Here is a 17,626-nt window from a genome sequence, read left to right on the forward strand (position 1 = left end):
CATAACTAATTGTTTTAACTTTTTGTTTGTTTGCTTGTTGTAAACCATCCAGATATGTGAGTTTTGGGTGGTATAGAAATATTTGAGGGGCTCTTTATTAATCCCCTCACTTCCTCTTCCCTCATTGTCCTGCCATATTCTCATTTACACTTTGCCTTATTTAAACCTTTATTTATTTAACTTATTTAACCCCGCTAACTTGGCAAAGAGGCACCTTTTAACAAGGTGATTCTCTTTATTTAGCAGGGGGAGAGTAACTGGCCCTATCCACCCCCAGCACAGTACCTCCAGTGATTGTTGCTGGTGTATAGCTTATGTTTCTTTTTAGATTGTGAGCCCTTTGGGGACAGGGATCCCTTTTCTTTATTTACTATTTCTCTGTGTAAACCGCCCAGAGCCACTTTTGGAAGGGCAGTATAGAAATCGAATTATTATTATTATTATTATTATTATTATTATTATTATTATTATTTAAGAATAAGAATAAGAAGAAGAAGAAGAAGAAGAAGAAGAAGAGGAGGAAGCCATAGTGGTCCTTTTCTCACTTAATGAACAAAAAACACTGTAACTGAAAATGTGTAAAAGTACAGGCAACAACTAAGGTTTCAGGATCGGAATAGCCTCAATAATAGTCCAAGGTTTTATACTGCAAACTTTAAAGGCCTCAGTCAGTCAGTACAGAACAATGCCAACGTGAAAGGGGATTGTAGGGAATAACTTTTGACAGAATGCTAGGAGGCTAAATGGGCTTCCTTTAATGCTCAAGAATGCTCTGCATCTTGAGGAATTGGATAGTATCCACTTGGCTTTCCTCTTTCCTTCTCCTCTCCTTTTTCAAGTGCTTCTTTTCTTTGCCCCTTTTATGTTGCCCTTGATAATGCCACAGGATACAAAGCCAATGATGAAGAACGGGAGGGACAAGACAGGCCTAGGCAACACAGAGGAAATTATGTATGTTCTGACTAGTTAGACCAAACTGAGACACAAAACACATCAGCAGACATCCTGACTTATGCACTGGCACTGCACATACACTACAGAACAGCAGCCATTCTCATCAGTCTCCCTTTCCTCTGAAGCTGACTGGGAGTCCCAAAAATATATCTGAGAGGGTTGCACAGCCGTTAGGGACTTATTTTGGGAGTCATAGTCTGCTCCAGATGGAAGAGGAGATAGACAAAAATTGGCTGCACCCTTTAGAGATGCACAACATTAATACAAGAGTTTCATTAGTCTAGATGTCAGCCATTGTAAACTATGCTGTAAACTATGGACATAAAACTGATTCATCCTCTTGCTGAAACCCTCCCAAACAAACAATACATCTTGAGACCAGGGAGATATGAGAAACTATAGATAATTGTTTCAACTTGTGACACCTTTGCCTTCCCCAAAAGTGGCTCTTTGAGAGGCTTCTCAGAGCAATTACCTTCACAAAGCTAGTAGCCGTAGCAAAAAGCAAACCTTAATATCATGACGTGACCCAATGCGGTTTTCACGTAATGGTCCAGCACTCAAATGTAGACATTTAGGTCCATTAGAGGTTTGACCCTAATGAATTATTTGAGTTCTTTATCCCCACCCCCACCCCTACCCACCACGTCTAACCTTCATCCTCAATGTTAGCGACGCAGCATGTTTTACCACAGTAGTATGTATGCCTTCAATCATCATTACAAATGAGGAGGGGTCCTCAACCTGGGCACACAGCCAGCTTTACTAAAACTTTCCAGGAGGAAAGCCTTTTGTTTTTCTCCAGAGCTGCTAGACTAGGCCAAAGGGGAGGGAGAAAGGGAGGGGAAGAGTGGGAGAGGGGCATTATGGGGAACTTGAAACCCAGTCCAATGTGTTGACAGTATTACTGGACTTTGTAGAGTACCTGCATGTTGTTCTAATGACATCTGGACTACTGGAAATCAGTGTGTGCACTCAGAAGTTTTAAAAAGGGATAATTGTGGTAGCAGCAGACTAAACTTAATGCCTCGAGAACCAATCACTTTAATCACAAAGCTGAGGTGCATGAAAAAGGATACATTTCAGTGCAAGAATAATTCTGTCTGGTATAGTTCCTGTTCAAATAAACTATATGACTAAATCATGTACATTTCAAATGTATATAAATTTGAAAATGTACACACACACACACACACAGAGCCCACCACCCCTCCTGAACATATGGCATAGAGACAACAGAATTTAATATACAGTATGCTGTACAGGAGAAATATGGACATGTCAAACATCTAACAGTTCGACACTGTAAGCAATTCATGGGAAGGACATTAGCAATAGCTCATATTACCTCCATAAGTTACAGCTTTTACTGCAAAAGTTATTTTTAAGAGACACCTTTAAAATGGCTGGTTAGGCTGCAGTTTTCAATAGCACTTTGCCTGTGGTTTTGCCATTTTTACATACTTACATGAGAGTTTAATACTCCCAACTTACCATTTTTTAAAAAGAGTTGAAATGTATGCATTCATGGGCAAAGTGCTATAAAACTCACAGCTGTGCAGAGACAATTATAAGGGGCAAAAGCCGACTGGCGTTGAAAAGAAGCTGATGAGGTGCTTTTGATACCTGCTGTCAGTCATATATCAAAATCCAGGCAAATTCTTTGCTTATGGGTTGTGTGTGTGTATGTGTGTGTCTGCGCATGCGTGCATGCTTCTATTGATATATAATATATCTAGAATCTGCCATCAAACCCTTTGTTAGGAAAAAGGGGAGGAAATAAATGCAAGGTATAATAAAGCAGAGGACCCCCCCCCAAATTCCATTTTCCAACATTCTTTCAAATAAAGCTGGCTAGGTTTACTGAGGCAAAAGTCCCATTCAGATACCTAGTTTGTACTGAAAATTTGTGGAGCTACATAACTACAGATGCAATCAACAACTTATTTACTTCAGAGCAGTCTTGTTAAACTGAGCAGGACTGCTCCAGAGTAAGTGAGCTATGACTGACATGCAATTTTGGTCTTTTGCTATTAACCTCAAACATTCTGGCAATCTCAACTGAAGGTGAATGACATTTGGATTTAAACCTTCAGTACATACAGGCCACAATCCAACATAAAGTTAAGAGCACTTAAGCTATTTCTTGTCAGTGGACTTAATTAAGCATGCCTGTGTTCGAATGTAGCCTTAGTTTGGAAATTCAGTAATCCAAAAACCTCCGGTTTAAGATGAGAGTTAGGATGCTTTACATTTTTACTCCTGCTCTAAAAAGAATGGAAATTGCAAGCTAAGGTGCCCGTCTTAACTTCTGCGCCATATAAACTGTGAAGACTTCATACAGTCTGGAATAGGCTGATGGTTTTAGAAATGAGGCTCCATGCACCCACATTTTGCTTTTGTCTTTCAGTTGGACATTGGACTGCGGAGGGATGCATCCAGGCAGACACTTAACAGGTGCAGCATCCCTAATCCCTTGCTAGAGATACCCCTGATGAATTTCTGCCTAATCATCTCTGATCAAGGCAAAGTGTGGGCACTTTTGATTTTATAAGCAATAGAATGTTCAGAGCTTATAATGGCGGAATGTTGAAAACACTCCTCAACTTAACTATACTAGCATGACTATGCCAATATAATAGTGCTATTGGGACAATTCTATGGAAGAGTTTTGGGATAACAGTTCTAGACTAAGGGCCAGTTCTGAAAATACCTCCCCAGTCCACATGATTAAAAGAACATGCTGAACACATGCCTATTGTGACATCTTTCGTGAAGTCATTATGCCCTCCTGGTACATCCTTTTATCATGGGTGGGGGGGGACACTATTAGTGGACACACCATTCTAAAGATGCTCCAAATTTAAACTAGCATTTAAAGTACACATAGAACTGTCATTTGGGTGAATAGCTCCCCACCACTACCACCACCACAATAAAAGGATGTGCCAGAAGGGGATCGGGACACTGAGAAAGTCGTCGCAACAGGCAAGCAATCAGTATGGCTCCCTTTCAATCATGTCGGCAGGGGAAGCATTGTCTGAAATGGCCCAAAGTTATCCTACCTAGAAAGGATACATTTTCCCTTTGCCACTTCTTTTGGATTTCTTTTCTTTTCTTTACTATTGAGGGAATAAAGGCTGACATCCAGACTGTGCAGGTGCAGTACTGCTGAGTTCCAGACTACCTCTGTGCTGTTGTGTGAGCGGGAGGAAGGATGATCTTAGCCTACCTTCCCTTCCTTCTGAAGCCCACGTGTTATTAAAATATGTCCTTGAGGGTCATATGACCCCCCCGGGACATATTTTCATGACACACAGGCTTCAGAAGGAAGGGAAGGTAGGCTAAAATCACCCCTTATCCCGCTCACACAACAGCACAGTGGACGTCTGGAACTCAGCATAGTGCTAGTCTGAATGTCAAAGAGTTTTGTAATTGTAATCTAGCAATCCATGGTCAGCTCATTGCTGTATAGGTCTGGAAATGTCGGTCTGAAATAAAGACCAGTTTTTTCTCACCACTATCACTACATAAATGAAGAACCAAACAGCAGCAGCAATACCGCCACCAAACATACCCTTTTTGTTATAGGTGGTTTTATCACATACGTCATTTCCCCTACAATATACCTTGCTTATTCTCAGGAAAGCATTCTTGTGGGAATCATACTATGTGCTTTAGACTATCCACAGACATAGGTACATAAGAAGCTGCCTTATACTGAGTCAGACCATTGGTTCCACAGTGCTGCCTCATCTGACTTGCAGCAGCTTTCCACAGAATTAAACAGGAGTCTTTCTTTGAACAGCCTTACTTGGCGATGCTAGGGACTGAACCTGAACCTTCTATATGCACAGCAAATGCTCTACCACAGAGCTACATATCTCCCCTAGCACTCTTCCCTCTAAGAGGGATTCCCAGATGTTGTTGACTACAACTCCCAGAATCCCCAGCTGCAATGACTTTTGCTTGGGGATTCTGGGAGTTGTAGTCAACAACATCTAGGAATTGCTGTTAGAGGGAACAGTGTCCCCTAGCCATTATTTCCTGGTGATTGTTTCCAGGTGACTGTATCTATGAATGGCCTAGTTAATATGTCATGTTTCCTATGCAAAGGCATCACTATGCACATTAGGAAATATTGTAGGGAGAAGATTTTCAAAGTGAGGATCATTGCCATCCTAAGGCAATGATCCTCAGCAGATGTAGTTAAAAGTATGTTCCACTAAAATCAATAAAACTCAGGACCAAACTAGAAGGGATATTAAATGCATCTTTAGCAGGCATGCTTATTGCAGAAGTGCACTGGAAGCAGTCCTTTTGTCTTCAGAAATAGCCACTGGGCTCTGGTTTAGCCTGGGAATCTGATGTGCAGCAAGGAAGGGATTAACACTCCTTGAACAATTTTAACCCCCCCAAACGGCAATTTGCCTCTGAAGCAACAGACTCCTAATTAAAAGCTCTTAAGATTACAGAGTCAAATTCTTAGGTGTCAAAGTTGCTTTTGAACACTCAACCCAAATTCCTTAAGTCAATAGCATCTTGATTACAAACAAACTTACGTGTAAGTAAGTTGCATTGGTTTCAACAGATCTTACTTCAAAGAATGTGTATTTAGAATAATTTGCTGGCTTGCTTTGTTTATAGCATAATGATACTGCACCCCTGAATGAGGAATCAAAGTTCAAAGGACAGAAACCAATATTAAGCTGCCAGTCAATACTCAAGAAGTATTTAAAAGTTTGGAAGTCTGGAACTTGTTAAGAAACGTCTCTATTCTAAGAGCTATCTTTAGTTCACCCCACCACCACCACCCCCGCTTTGATTAAAACATTGTTTGTTATCAACTAGTTCAATGAAACGGCAATTAAAAATACATTGCTAACTATGTACAAAAGCTAGATCATCAGTTATTTTCCAGGAGTCTCTTCCTGTTGGTGCTGACGTGGTCCCTTGTCACTTACAGAGATAACATTCATTGATAAACTCATCACATTCCTTTGATGTTTTTAATGATAGGAAATAACTACAACTGAGTGGCATTATGCAGTAGGAATCAAAATACACAGATGGAACATTAAGAAGATTAATAACGCAAATGGGCTCCCTTTGACACTTAAATGACCAATTCTGCTTTACAAAATGGGAATTTTAGAAATTTTATGCATGCCCTTTCTGGCAGGCTTAGATGGAGAATGAACAAAGGTGACTTTCTGACAAGTGGCCAAAAAGCTAACCTCTAGAACAAGTGAGGCAGCAGAAGTTATTCTGCTAGCTAGGAAAAGCCTTCCAAACTAGGAGCCATTTTAGAAGTGTTTTATTTTATTTTATTTTATTTATTTATTTATTTATTAACATTTTATGTCCCACTCTTCCTCCAAGGAGCCCAGAGCAGTGTACTACATACTTAAGTTTCTCCTCACAACAACCCTGTGAAGTAGCTTAGAGAAGTGGTGTCTATGTTAGCACATATCTGATCATGGTCAACATGACGAGTAGCCTTCTGCTGATGGTTGGGACCCACTGGGGCTGCTGAGCAACTTCGAAGGCATCTCTAGCAGTGTAGCAATGGGGCTGCTGTAGTATAGAATGACTTAAAACCTCTTCTGGGCAGCCCAGCAGCCCTTTCCATTGGAAACAATGGAAAGGAGCATTGCATGGCTGCCCAGAACAGGTTTAAAGGTAAAACACTTTAAGACTTGTGAAATGCCTGAACAGGGTATTTATTTATTTTTAATGCCATGTAGACAGAGAACTTAATATTGTTATTCAAGCTTTAAAATGCTAATATTTAAAATCAGAATTAATTTGGGGCCTTGCTGTTTAAAATGGATAATAAAATAAAATACTTCCATGTTTTAAATGTGTGCACATACTCTCTCTCTTTCTCTCTCTCTGGATCAATTTCTTGGGGGGGGGGGGAAATCCATTCAAAAACATTTCTTTGTTATATACTATAACCCACCATATAAGATTATGCTGTTTTTGAAAAGGACTTCATTAACTACATAAGGCAAAAGTTCATAAGAACAACTAGGGCTATAAGCACCATATCACAGTGCAGTGAGGTAATATAATAAAATTCCAGATTTCACTATTTATTGCACTGAACAAATACACATTTGGGAGTTTGACAAAGCTCATTGTAACATTTTAACATGGCAGTGGTGCATGTAGAACAAAGATATGTAATTTTAAAAACTTTTTAATAAAAAGCCAGCTACAGATTTTCAACAGGAGGTAAGGAAAGTGAGGAAGAAGTAGCTGTAACTTCAGATACCAGAGTGTGAAGGTCATTACTAAGTTTAGAATGTGAATTTTCTTAACTGAAATAGAGCCATTTTGTAATTTAGTTCCAGTTAGCAGGCTTGTGTATTTCAAACTGCAGTCCATGACAGACAGTGTGTCAATTCCAAATCAGCTTTCAGTGCCATTCTGCAAGCCACTGGCATAGGCAGAAGCCAAGACCATATGGTTAAGATTATTGCAACATAGCTTTTGTTCATGCAGATACTTCTACAATGACTGACCGCACTTAAGGTTTAGATTACATCATTTCATTATTTGTGACGACATTACAAAAAAAAAATCTTCCCCATACAGATGTCGCCCAAGCCAAGTTCTGCACCATTCCACAAGGCTGTTAATTGGCAATTTTCCCCATAAGAATGCTTAAGGAGGTTAAAAGAACTCAGTGGCACATCAAAATGGCTGAACACAAACCTCTACATCTGCAGAACACTTACCATCGTCCAGGTATAACTGGTCCAATTCCTCAGGTTCTCGCTTGATCGTTACAGGAATAGGGGCCAAATTATGATTATTGTCCTCATGCAACTCGGGCAACGACAGTGGCTGATCTGCTGGAGATTCATTTCTTTGAACATTCGGCAGTTGCTGCTGACCCATTATGGATGAGTGAGTTGGACTGCAGGACTGCAAATAGGTTGGCTCTTGGGTTACAGATGGAACTGGAGAGGAGGGACTGTTGGGACAGAGTGTTTGTTGGTAACCAAGGGAACAGCTACTGCTCAGATGTTGACTCACCTGCGGCTGCAGCATGATGTGAGAGGACTGATCTGGAGAGCTTGGATGCACAACTATAGACCTTGGCACTTCCTGTATGGTGGGGACACCTCCAACGGTCTGCTGAAGTCCTAGGTGGCTGTGGCCTGGGTTGGTGATGCACTTGTAAGCAGGAGAGGAAAGATCATGCAGCTTAGGACTTGAACTGGGAGACGATGACATCACAGTGTTTCTCTGCTGACAGGAAGTGAAGCCAGCCACAAGACACGAGCCAGGATCAGGAGGCATCATGATCTGCTGGCTGTAGTATGGTTTGGAGAGAGGGCTTAATCCTTGGTTCCTTGGTCCACAGTTTTGAGCAGGCTCATAATCATCAGTGGGTTCTGTTTTTATAATTGGAACTGTTGAAAGAAAAAGAAAGTGCTTTGAATAAACATGGAATTGCACATCGGTATGATCAAGTTGGCTTGTGGCTAGGATACCCTTTGCAAAAACAAACAACGTCTTGAATAAGACTCTGTGTGTCCTTTGCCTGGTTCTCCCACCCCATAAAAAATATGAATGAGTCATCCGCACAAGAAAGTCACAGCTGGTTCTAATATTGAAAAAGACTATTTTCTTTGGACTCCCCTCCAGCTCTAATGTGCTATAAAAATCTATTTGCAAATAGCTGCACTGCAGTAGAAGCTCTGGACCCAAGGGCTCTATGGATTTGTAGTAATCAAAGCAAAAATTTTAACTTGGATGTACTACCGCATGTCTACTGCTACTGATGGCCCATTTGATAGATGTCTGCACAATGGGTAAATTCAAGCAAAGGGAAGCTGAAAAGGGGCTTTCAGAGTTCACCAAAACAAAAATGCAAAGAGAACAGCAAGCTTATGAAAAATGATGCATTTCATCATAGTGCTTTCTCTTGAAAAAGTTAGAATCTAAAATTAAAAAACAAATATAATGGAACAGTGTCTATTATAGTTTCTATAGCCCACACTAGGGCAGAAAAAGGATCAGCAAAGAGCATATAGATCACTGAAAACTTTCCAGGAGCTAGAAGCAATACTTAAAAACCTTAGCCTGAAGTCCGCCATACAAGAACAAGCCACTTTTCTCTCCTTCCCTTTATCAAATTGCTCCTTCCATATGCTTCACTGCAGCTGTGCTTGCGAATCAAGCAAAGAAGTTGCTGTCTCTGTGCATGCTGGAGAGAAAAGGCTAGAGGGCTCATTAAAATAGTGATGAAAGTTTTCAGCATGTGTTGAACAACAGCAATTCAAATTGAATCTCTGCCTTTTTATACAAATAGAGTCCATGAAATTCTGAGGAGCAAGACCATTCGGTTAGCATTTTGTGCCTCGACTTTATTCATAACCCAGTTAAATGCAATAATTGGATTTAAAGCAAACATGCAGCCTGTATGCATGCTTATACAGAAGAAACTTGAATTCAATTGTGTTAAATGGGGCTAACTCTCAAGTAATTGAGGAGAAGATTGCAGTCTTCATCAGTGAGAGGTATACAGGCTTAAATTCAGTACTTCAGTTTAAGTGGTTGTGGATGTACCCCCAAACTAGTTCACTGATCCTTAATACCAGTTTAGCATAGTAAGATGCTGGTTACTTGGGTAAACAATAAGCAGAGGCACCCTTAGGCCCAGACTTCAGGGCACAAGTCCGAGGTCCAGGCCTTCCCATTACCTTGGAGGGATCCAGCATTAAGTCTGCCAGTGGCCAATACTGGGAATCTCTTCCCTGTGCAGCCGTTGGCACAGGCTCTGCAATGCTTCCTTCCCTCACTCTCTCCCTGCCTCCAGGCAGGCTGCTGCTACTGCCCCCACCCACCGAACAGTTGCTTGGCAGGGGAGTGGGGCTAGCATGGAGGCCTCTTCCTGCCTCATGGCTATTCAACAGCATGGGAGGAAGGATCCCTAGCAGCAGAGGACTGAGCTTGGGAGACAGGGGACCAGTGCTGGCTGCCCTCAGACTTGTACAAGCCCGCTGCCCTGCCTCCCCCGGCCATTGCCTGCTTGTGTGCTGTGCCTGCCTCATTGTGGGAGACATCCAGAAGGTGCATGGGGGGGGGGTGATATGGGATAGCTTGGCCTAGGGCTTTGATATTCAGCACAGATGCAGGGCAGGGTGGTAGGGCTCTGTATATTTAATTTGAAGCTGACTGGTCAACCCATTTATTTTTAAGTCCTATAAGTGACTTATTTTATGGTAGAAAATTACAAAGAGCTATGGAACTGAAGCCTCCCACCCCACCCCACCCTGGACCATCATTCCACCTCTATGTGGAAGAATCTGCCCTTTGCCTTGATAAAAACCGGTAAATGAGGGAGGCTCAGTTGTCATGCACACAGGACAGGGCCTTCTCTGTTGCTGCCCCCAGACTCTGGAATGCTCTCCCAGTGGCTATTCGTTCCTCGGTCTCCATCAGAGGTTTTAGAAAGCGTCTTAAATCCTGGCTTTTTACCCAGGCTTTTATATGATTGTCTCTACTGCTGCTGCTTTGTATTTTGTACAGTTTTTATGCTTGTATTTTAAATCTTTTCAGTCAGATTTGTTTTATATTTTAGCTTAATATTTTAATTGTGTCATTTTTATTGTCTTGTAATTAAATTTTGTGTAAACCGCCTTGGGATTGTTTTCATGAAAGGCGGTATACAGATTTAACAATAAATAAATAAAATAAAGCACTCCACTTTTCTGCCCAACCCTTTAGATCTCCTGGAATGGCTTGACATAGAACCTTGAAATTGGGCACAGATGTAGGGCAGGTGTATTTAATTTGAAGCAAATGAGTCAATTTATTGATTTTTAAATACATTTTTTGAATTTTTTAAAACTTCAAAAAAGTCATATGTGGCTTGTTACATGGCAGAAAATTACAAAAATCTGAAACTGAAGCCCCTCCTTGTACCATCATTCCACCCCCATGTGGAAGAATCTGCCCTTTGCCTTCATAAAAAAGGATGAAGGACCCCACTTTTCTGCCCAATCCTTTAGATCTCCTGGCATGGCTTGGCCTAGGGCTTTGATATCAGGAAGAGATGTAGGGCAGGATGGGAGGGCTCTGTATATTTAATCTGAAGCAGATTGGTCTATCCACTGATTTTGAATAATTTTTTGAATGTTTTTTAAACAGTAGGAATTGTGCACTGAAGAATGTGTAAAACCATTGGATGTGTGTGTGTGTGTGAGAGAGAGAGAGAGAGAGAGAGAGAGAGAGAGAGAGAAGATGCCTATTTTGCAAGGAGGGCCCCCATAAGCCCTCTAAGTCCAGGCTCCAAAATTACTTAGCTGCACCTGTGACAGTAAGCATGGTATCCATAGGGAAGTTGCCCTCTGGTTGTTTGCTCATGAACCCTGAATAAAGCTCACGATATCACAGCAGATCTTTCAAAAGTGCCTTGAGAGATTGTATGATTACCATATCCAATGGTGGATAATAAAATTCTGATGGATGGATTAGACATGAGTTAGGCAAATGGTGAAGGCAGCTTCTGTAGTAACTGTACTGACAGAAGATAGCTTGTGTACATGTGGTGGGGTGAGGGAAGGAGCTATTGTTTAGGACATGGCCACTCTAGTAATACACCCAAACAGTCTAGATTTTAATACTATCCATGGGTAGTATCCAAACTAGTTGGTAATAACGAATTTAAATCTCATTCATGTCAATGGTACTTAAGTTAGTGACTAACTTAACTTGGATGCTGCCTACTGTCTCGAATTAAATGCACTCTGATCTAGATACTGTTTTGTTAGTAATATTTGTAATCCTAAATTAATTAGACTCATTTTCAGATTTAATATGACCTAAAGATAATGTTCTTGTCATGGCATCAGCTAATTTAACTTTAGGAACACATTTTTGCAGCAACTTTTAGCAATAAATCAAAGGTGTCTACATTCCTCACTGAGTGAAGTCTATTTTATGACATCACACTGGGACTGCTTGGATAAGGACAATAAGCCTCTATGTACATTTGAATGTGGGGAGAGTCATGTAGGCTTAAATGAAAGGCTCTGGACAGGTAAAATATCAACACATCAAATCTTGATGAAAAATAATGACTTTTGCTTAGGAAAGGTAAGTATAACTTAAAAAAAAAAAGACTTCCCCAACAAGCCCATGGCATGTTAAAAAGCCACATTTTCACTACTTTATAGTCTATCTGTTTTGGCTTGTGTCTGTTAAGACGAGTAATAAACAGACACATATTTCAGGAAATAAGGACACAATGAATTCAGCTGCCAATCTAGGGTGACTGCAGTTAAAAGACAACCAGCAGTTCTGTGCTTTCTCAAGAAACAGCAGCTAATTCCTCAGCTGTGCATGCTACACTAAACCAGTTATGAGAGATGGAAGGTGCCTCCGCAGATTTTGCCTTCTTGTAAATAAAGACATCAGAATTAATATTGAGGCTTTATTGGCTCTGATGTATGTACTTCCACACCTAACATCTACACAAAATGGTATATTGTCCAGGATATCTTTTACAAGCAATCTTTAGAAAGTATATTTTATTTATTACATTTATATTCTGCTCTTCCTTCAAGGAGCCCAGAGTGATGTACATGGTTATGTTTATCCTTTCAAAAACCCTGTGAGGTAGGTTAGGCTGAGAGATAAGTGACTGGCCCAGAGTCACCCAGCAAGTATCATGGCTGAATGGGGATTTGAACTCAGGTCTCCCAAGGTCCTAGTCCAAAACTCTCTAACCATTACACCACACTGTAATATCTTCCCAAGTAATTCAAAGTGTTTTCACAACTGCCATTTATTTCCAAATAATTCTATTAATCATTGCTTTTCAGTTGTTAAAATGTTTGGCTGTTCAACAAATATCAAGAGACAAGACTTTGTCGACCAGTGGGCACTGAATTTATTCCAGGGGAAAGCCCTGGAGCATCTCATTTGTGAATGTACAACTAATGAAGCCAAGATGTGCATTAGATAGTTAATAGGTCTTAAAAGAAATGATTCATTTTCTATCTCAAGACATTAATCAGGCAACTCTGAAAAGAGTAAACTGAGTCCAAATTTCCTTTGCTTATCAAGAAGATGTTAGTGCACGAGAAACAAGTTTCTGTTTTTCCCTCCACCCCTAAAAACAAAATGTTACATTGTCCAGTTCTTCATTGCTTTCAAATGTTATAAACTGCCCAGAGACTTGCCTTTTGGCCAGTATAAACATATGTTAGAGAGAGGGAGAGAGAATGAATGAAATAAAGTTTATTTTATTCTGCAGTGGTCACCCATATTTTCTTGGCTTGAGAGGTAGTGATGTGTGCTTAAAAGACAAAGAATGCAACCAGGCTGAATGAGCAATAAAGCACAGGGCCTCTACCACTTTAGGAAACCAAACATCAGCTTTCATTTAAAGAATAAAACTTTAGCTCTTATAGTTTTAAAGAGAGAGAGAAAGGAAATGTATGGGAGAGAACTTAAGATTCAGAAATCAAGAGGCTTCTAGTCAGGGTTCCTAACTAACCTTTTGGGGATTGAGGGTGGGGCTCATATACCATTAACAACTGCAAAGCTTAACCTACTAAATTCCTACTCACCACACAGCTATTAAAGGCTGTGTGCCACTTGTTGCCATACAAAAAATAAAGGAGGATAATAAAGGAGGATTGTCACGTGTGTGACAATAAAGGAGGATTGTCACATGTGTGTGATCCAAATGATGACCAGATAAAAACAATGAGATCAGAGAGAGAGAGAGAGAGAATATCATACTAACATCAACAATAAAAAAAACATACTGACATGTAGAACACATATGAATTTCAGAAGAGGCAAGAACAGTAATGCTAAACCAATACATAATGATACTAAAGAGAATTAGAATACATCAAATGACATTCTACAAATCATATGATACATGTAGTCTCCGGAATGCACACAGTCTATATATGCACCATTGTTACAGAAAACTGTGTGAATCCATCAGGTAGTAGGGTAATTTCAATACAACTACTCCTGAGTAAATCAGTCTGGATGTCAGCCACTGTGATCTGGTATAGACTTCTAAAAAAAATTGTCCCTGCTTGCAGATTGCTTACCAACAGAGGGTTCACACAATTCATCATCACACAAATAATTCTCTTTTGCGGAACTAACCTGTCTAACATTTCTTAAGCTTGGGTTTACCTTCCAACCACAAATACACAATTATATTCATAATCCCATTCATCATGTCTAAACTTTACATAGAGTCTCTGGAATGTACTTATATAGCCTATAAATCCTTAATTGTTACAGACAATAGTGAGAATCTACTAGGAAGACCTTAGGAAAACTTGAGCTATGTATCTAGACTTTTTAAATGGGAGATGCTGTTATATGTTCCCATTCTAACTATACAAGATCAAATCAGATGCAAAAGAATTGAATAAAGACTTTAAATAGTTTGGGAGTATTTCTGGACCCAACCCTCTCTCTGTTACCTCAGGTGGAGGCAGTGGCCAGGAGTGCTTTCTATCAGCTTTGGCTGGTTCTCCAACTGCACCCTTTCCTGGAAGTGAGTGAACTCAAGACAGTGGTGCACATGCTGGTAACCTCCAGGCTTGACTACCTCAAGACACTCCATGTGGGACTGCCTTTGTACATAGTCCGGAAACTGCAATTGGTGCAGAATGCTGCTGCCAGACTGGTCTCCGGGACGTCCCAAAGAGACCATGTTACTCTGGTTTTAAAAGAACTACACAGGCTACCAATAGGTTTCCAGGCAAAATGCAAAGTGCTGGTTATTACCTATGAAGCCCTTAATGGCTTGGGCCCAGGATATTTAAGAAAATGCCTTCTTCATTATGAAGCCTGTCACCTATTAAGATCTTCAGGGAAGGTTCGTCTGAGGGTGCCACCGACTTGTCTGGTGGTGACTCAAAGGTGTGCCTTCTCTGTAGTTGCCCCAGGGCTGTGGAATGCACTTCCTGTTGAGATTAGAGCTGCTCCATCCCTGTTGGCTTTTAGGAAACAACTAAAGACAAATCTCTTCAGCCAAGGTTTTTAGCTGTCTGGTAGTTTTAATGGGTATTTTAATTTGATTTAAAAAAAAAAAATTCCTTGGCTTGTTTTATTGCTGTAAGCTGCCTAGAGACTTCGGTAGTGGGTGGTATACAAATATGTTGAAATAAATTTGTATAATTCTTCTACATCTGATTTAAACTTGTATATCAAAATGGAAGTACATATCAGCATTTCCATCTCATAAATAGCTAAAGTTTTCCTAATAAATTGACTATTGTCTGTAACAATCATGGATTTTTAGATGATGCTTAACAGCCCAGAAACTGTATACGTGTGTATGCACACACAGACGCACACAGAAACAGACACACAGATGTAAAAGCAGTTTGCAAGCATATGAACATCTTCTCTCTTTGTGACTTTAGTCTTTTCCTATATCTAGTCTTTTCCTATTTCCTATCTCTTAAATGTCTCATTTAATAGGACTTGGTATCTCTATAGATATAGATGGTACACTATGTGAATGATCCAGATATTCTACTTAAAGAGTTGGTTGGATGCAATCTACAAATCAGGCTTATCTTCCCAGAGCGTAGCAAGTATGGTCTCACTTATGCATTGCATGGATGCTAGCACATTAACTCATGATACACATGAGAACTATCAGAAAGAGAGCAGGAACAACAATAATAAAAATATTGCAGTTCTATTCTGGAACTAGAAAATGACCCATTAGCAAAATACAAAGGACTGATAGTATTCTGTCCGAAGAGGTTCACAAGATCTACTTCTCCAAACTGAAGAACAGGCTGATTTCTTCCATTTAGAAAATAGTGTGACTCTGTTGGTCCTTTTGGATCTCTCAGCGGCTTTCGATACTATTGACCATAGTATCCTTCTGGAACGTCTAAGAGTGTTAGGGGTGGAAGGCACTGTCTTACAGTGGTTCCGCTCCTACCTCTCGGACAGATTCCAAATGGGGTTGATTGGAGACTGTTGCTCTTCGAAATCTGAGCTTATGTGTGGCATCCCTCAGGGCTCCATACTGTCTCCAATGCTCTTTAACATCTACATGAAACTGGGAGAGATCATCAGGGAATTTGGTGCGGGGTGTTATCAGTATGCTCATGACACCCAGATCTACTTCTCCATGTCAACATCATCAACATCATCATGTCAACATCATCAGGAGATGGCATAACCTCCTTGAATGCCTGCCTGGAAGCAGTAATGGGCTGGATGAGGGAGAATAAACTGAGACTCAATCCAGATAAGATGGAGGTATTTATTGTGAGAGGTCAGAACTCCAGAGATTATTTTGATCTGCCTGTGCTAGATGGGGTCACACTTCCCCAAAAGGAACAGGTATGCAGTCTAGGAGTGCTTCTGGATCCACACCTCTCCCTGGTATCAGATTGAAGTGGTAGCCAGAGGGGATTTCTATCTGCTTTGGTTGATACATTTCTTGAGATTAATGACCTCAAAACAATGGTACATAAGTTGGTAACCTCCAGACTTGACTTCTGCAACATGCTGTATGCGGGGCTGCCTTTGTATGTAGTCTGGAAACTCCAGTGGGTACAGAATGCAGCAGCCAGGTTGGTCTCTGGATTATCTCGGAGAGACCACATCACCCCTTTGTTGATAAAACTACACTGGCTGCCAATAAGTTTCCAGGCAAAATAAAAAGTGCTGCTTATAACCTATAAAGCCCTAAATGGTCTTGGCCCTGGGTATTTAAGAGAACGCCTTCTTTATTATGAGCCCCACTGCCCATGGAGGTCATCTGGAGAGGTCCGCCTCTAGTTGCTGCCAGCTTGGCCAGTGGCCACACCGAGATGGACCTTCTTGACTGCAGCACTGAGACTGTGGAATGTGCTCCCTACTGAAATACAATCTTCCCCATCTCTGGCAATTTTTAAAAGCACTTGAAAATCCACCTCTTCACCCAAGCTTTTTCAGCTTTTTAAATTTAAGTTTTAATCTGTTTTTGATTTTTAGATGGCCCAAATTGTTTTAAGATCTTTGTGTATGTTTTAACTTGTTTTATGTTATTGTTAACCGCCCAGAGATGAAAGTTTGGGGCAGTGTACAAATTTGACGAATGAATGAATGAATGAATAAAACAGTCCAGCACAGCATCCCTCCTCCAGTGGCTGTTGCTGGTGTCTATTTTTAGACTGTGAGCCCTTTGGGGACAGGGAGCCATCTTTATATATTTTTATTTCACTATGTAAACTGCTTTGGGAACTTTTGTTGAGAAGCGGAATATAAATATTTCTCGTATTTGTATTTGTTCTGTATACACTGGTAAATAACTGAAAGTAGGATAATGCCATACAGTAATCAAAATAATGTAAATTCCAAAGAAAAAGAGAATGCATAACCAGTAGAAATCATTTCATATTTCCACCTAAAAGATATATTTCCTCTGGTCAGCCAATGTTCATATTTATACATATTGGGGATAAATACAGTGTACATTGATTGGCATCCAGACTAACATTGTGTATGCCCCAAAAGACTCCACAACCCTCAGGGACATATTTCTGGGAAGCACAACGGAGGGAAAAGAGATCAGTAAAAGTCTCTGCAGAGGCTAAGAGAGATCAGTAAAAACCACCCCTCTCTTGTTGCATACATGTGCAATGTTTTTCCATGTGCACAA

General features: G+C 40.4%; 1 protein-coding gene across 4 annotated transcripts in view; it reads right to left on the minus strand.

The window, feature by feature from the left end:
* NFATC1 (nuclear factor of activated T cells 1) overlaps positions 1 to 17,626 on the minus strand; it is a 208,262-nt gene that overhangs the window by 46,090 nt on the left and 144,546 nt on the right. For 3 of the 4 annotated variants that reach the window (XM_053249189.1, XM_053249187.1, XM_053249188.1), the window contains exon 9: positions 7,701 to 8,381. In XM_053249189.1, coding sequence (XP_053105164.1) covers positions 7,701 to 8,381 — 681 coding nt within the window. The remainder of the gene's footprint in view (positions 1 to 7,700; positions 8,382 to 17,626) is intronic. The other variant, XM_053249190.1, reaches the window with a different exon arrangement.

Source organism: Hemicordylus capensis, chromosome 4 (genome assembly GCF_027244095.1).
Source record: "Hemicordylus capensis ecotype Gifberg chromosome 4, rHemCap1.1.pri, whole genome shotgun sequence".
NCBI lineage: Eukaryota > Metazoa > Chordata > Lepidosauria > Squamata > Cordylidae > Hemicordylus > Hemicordylus capensis.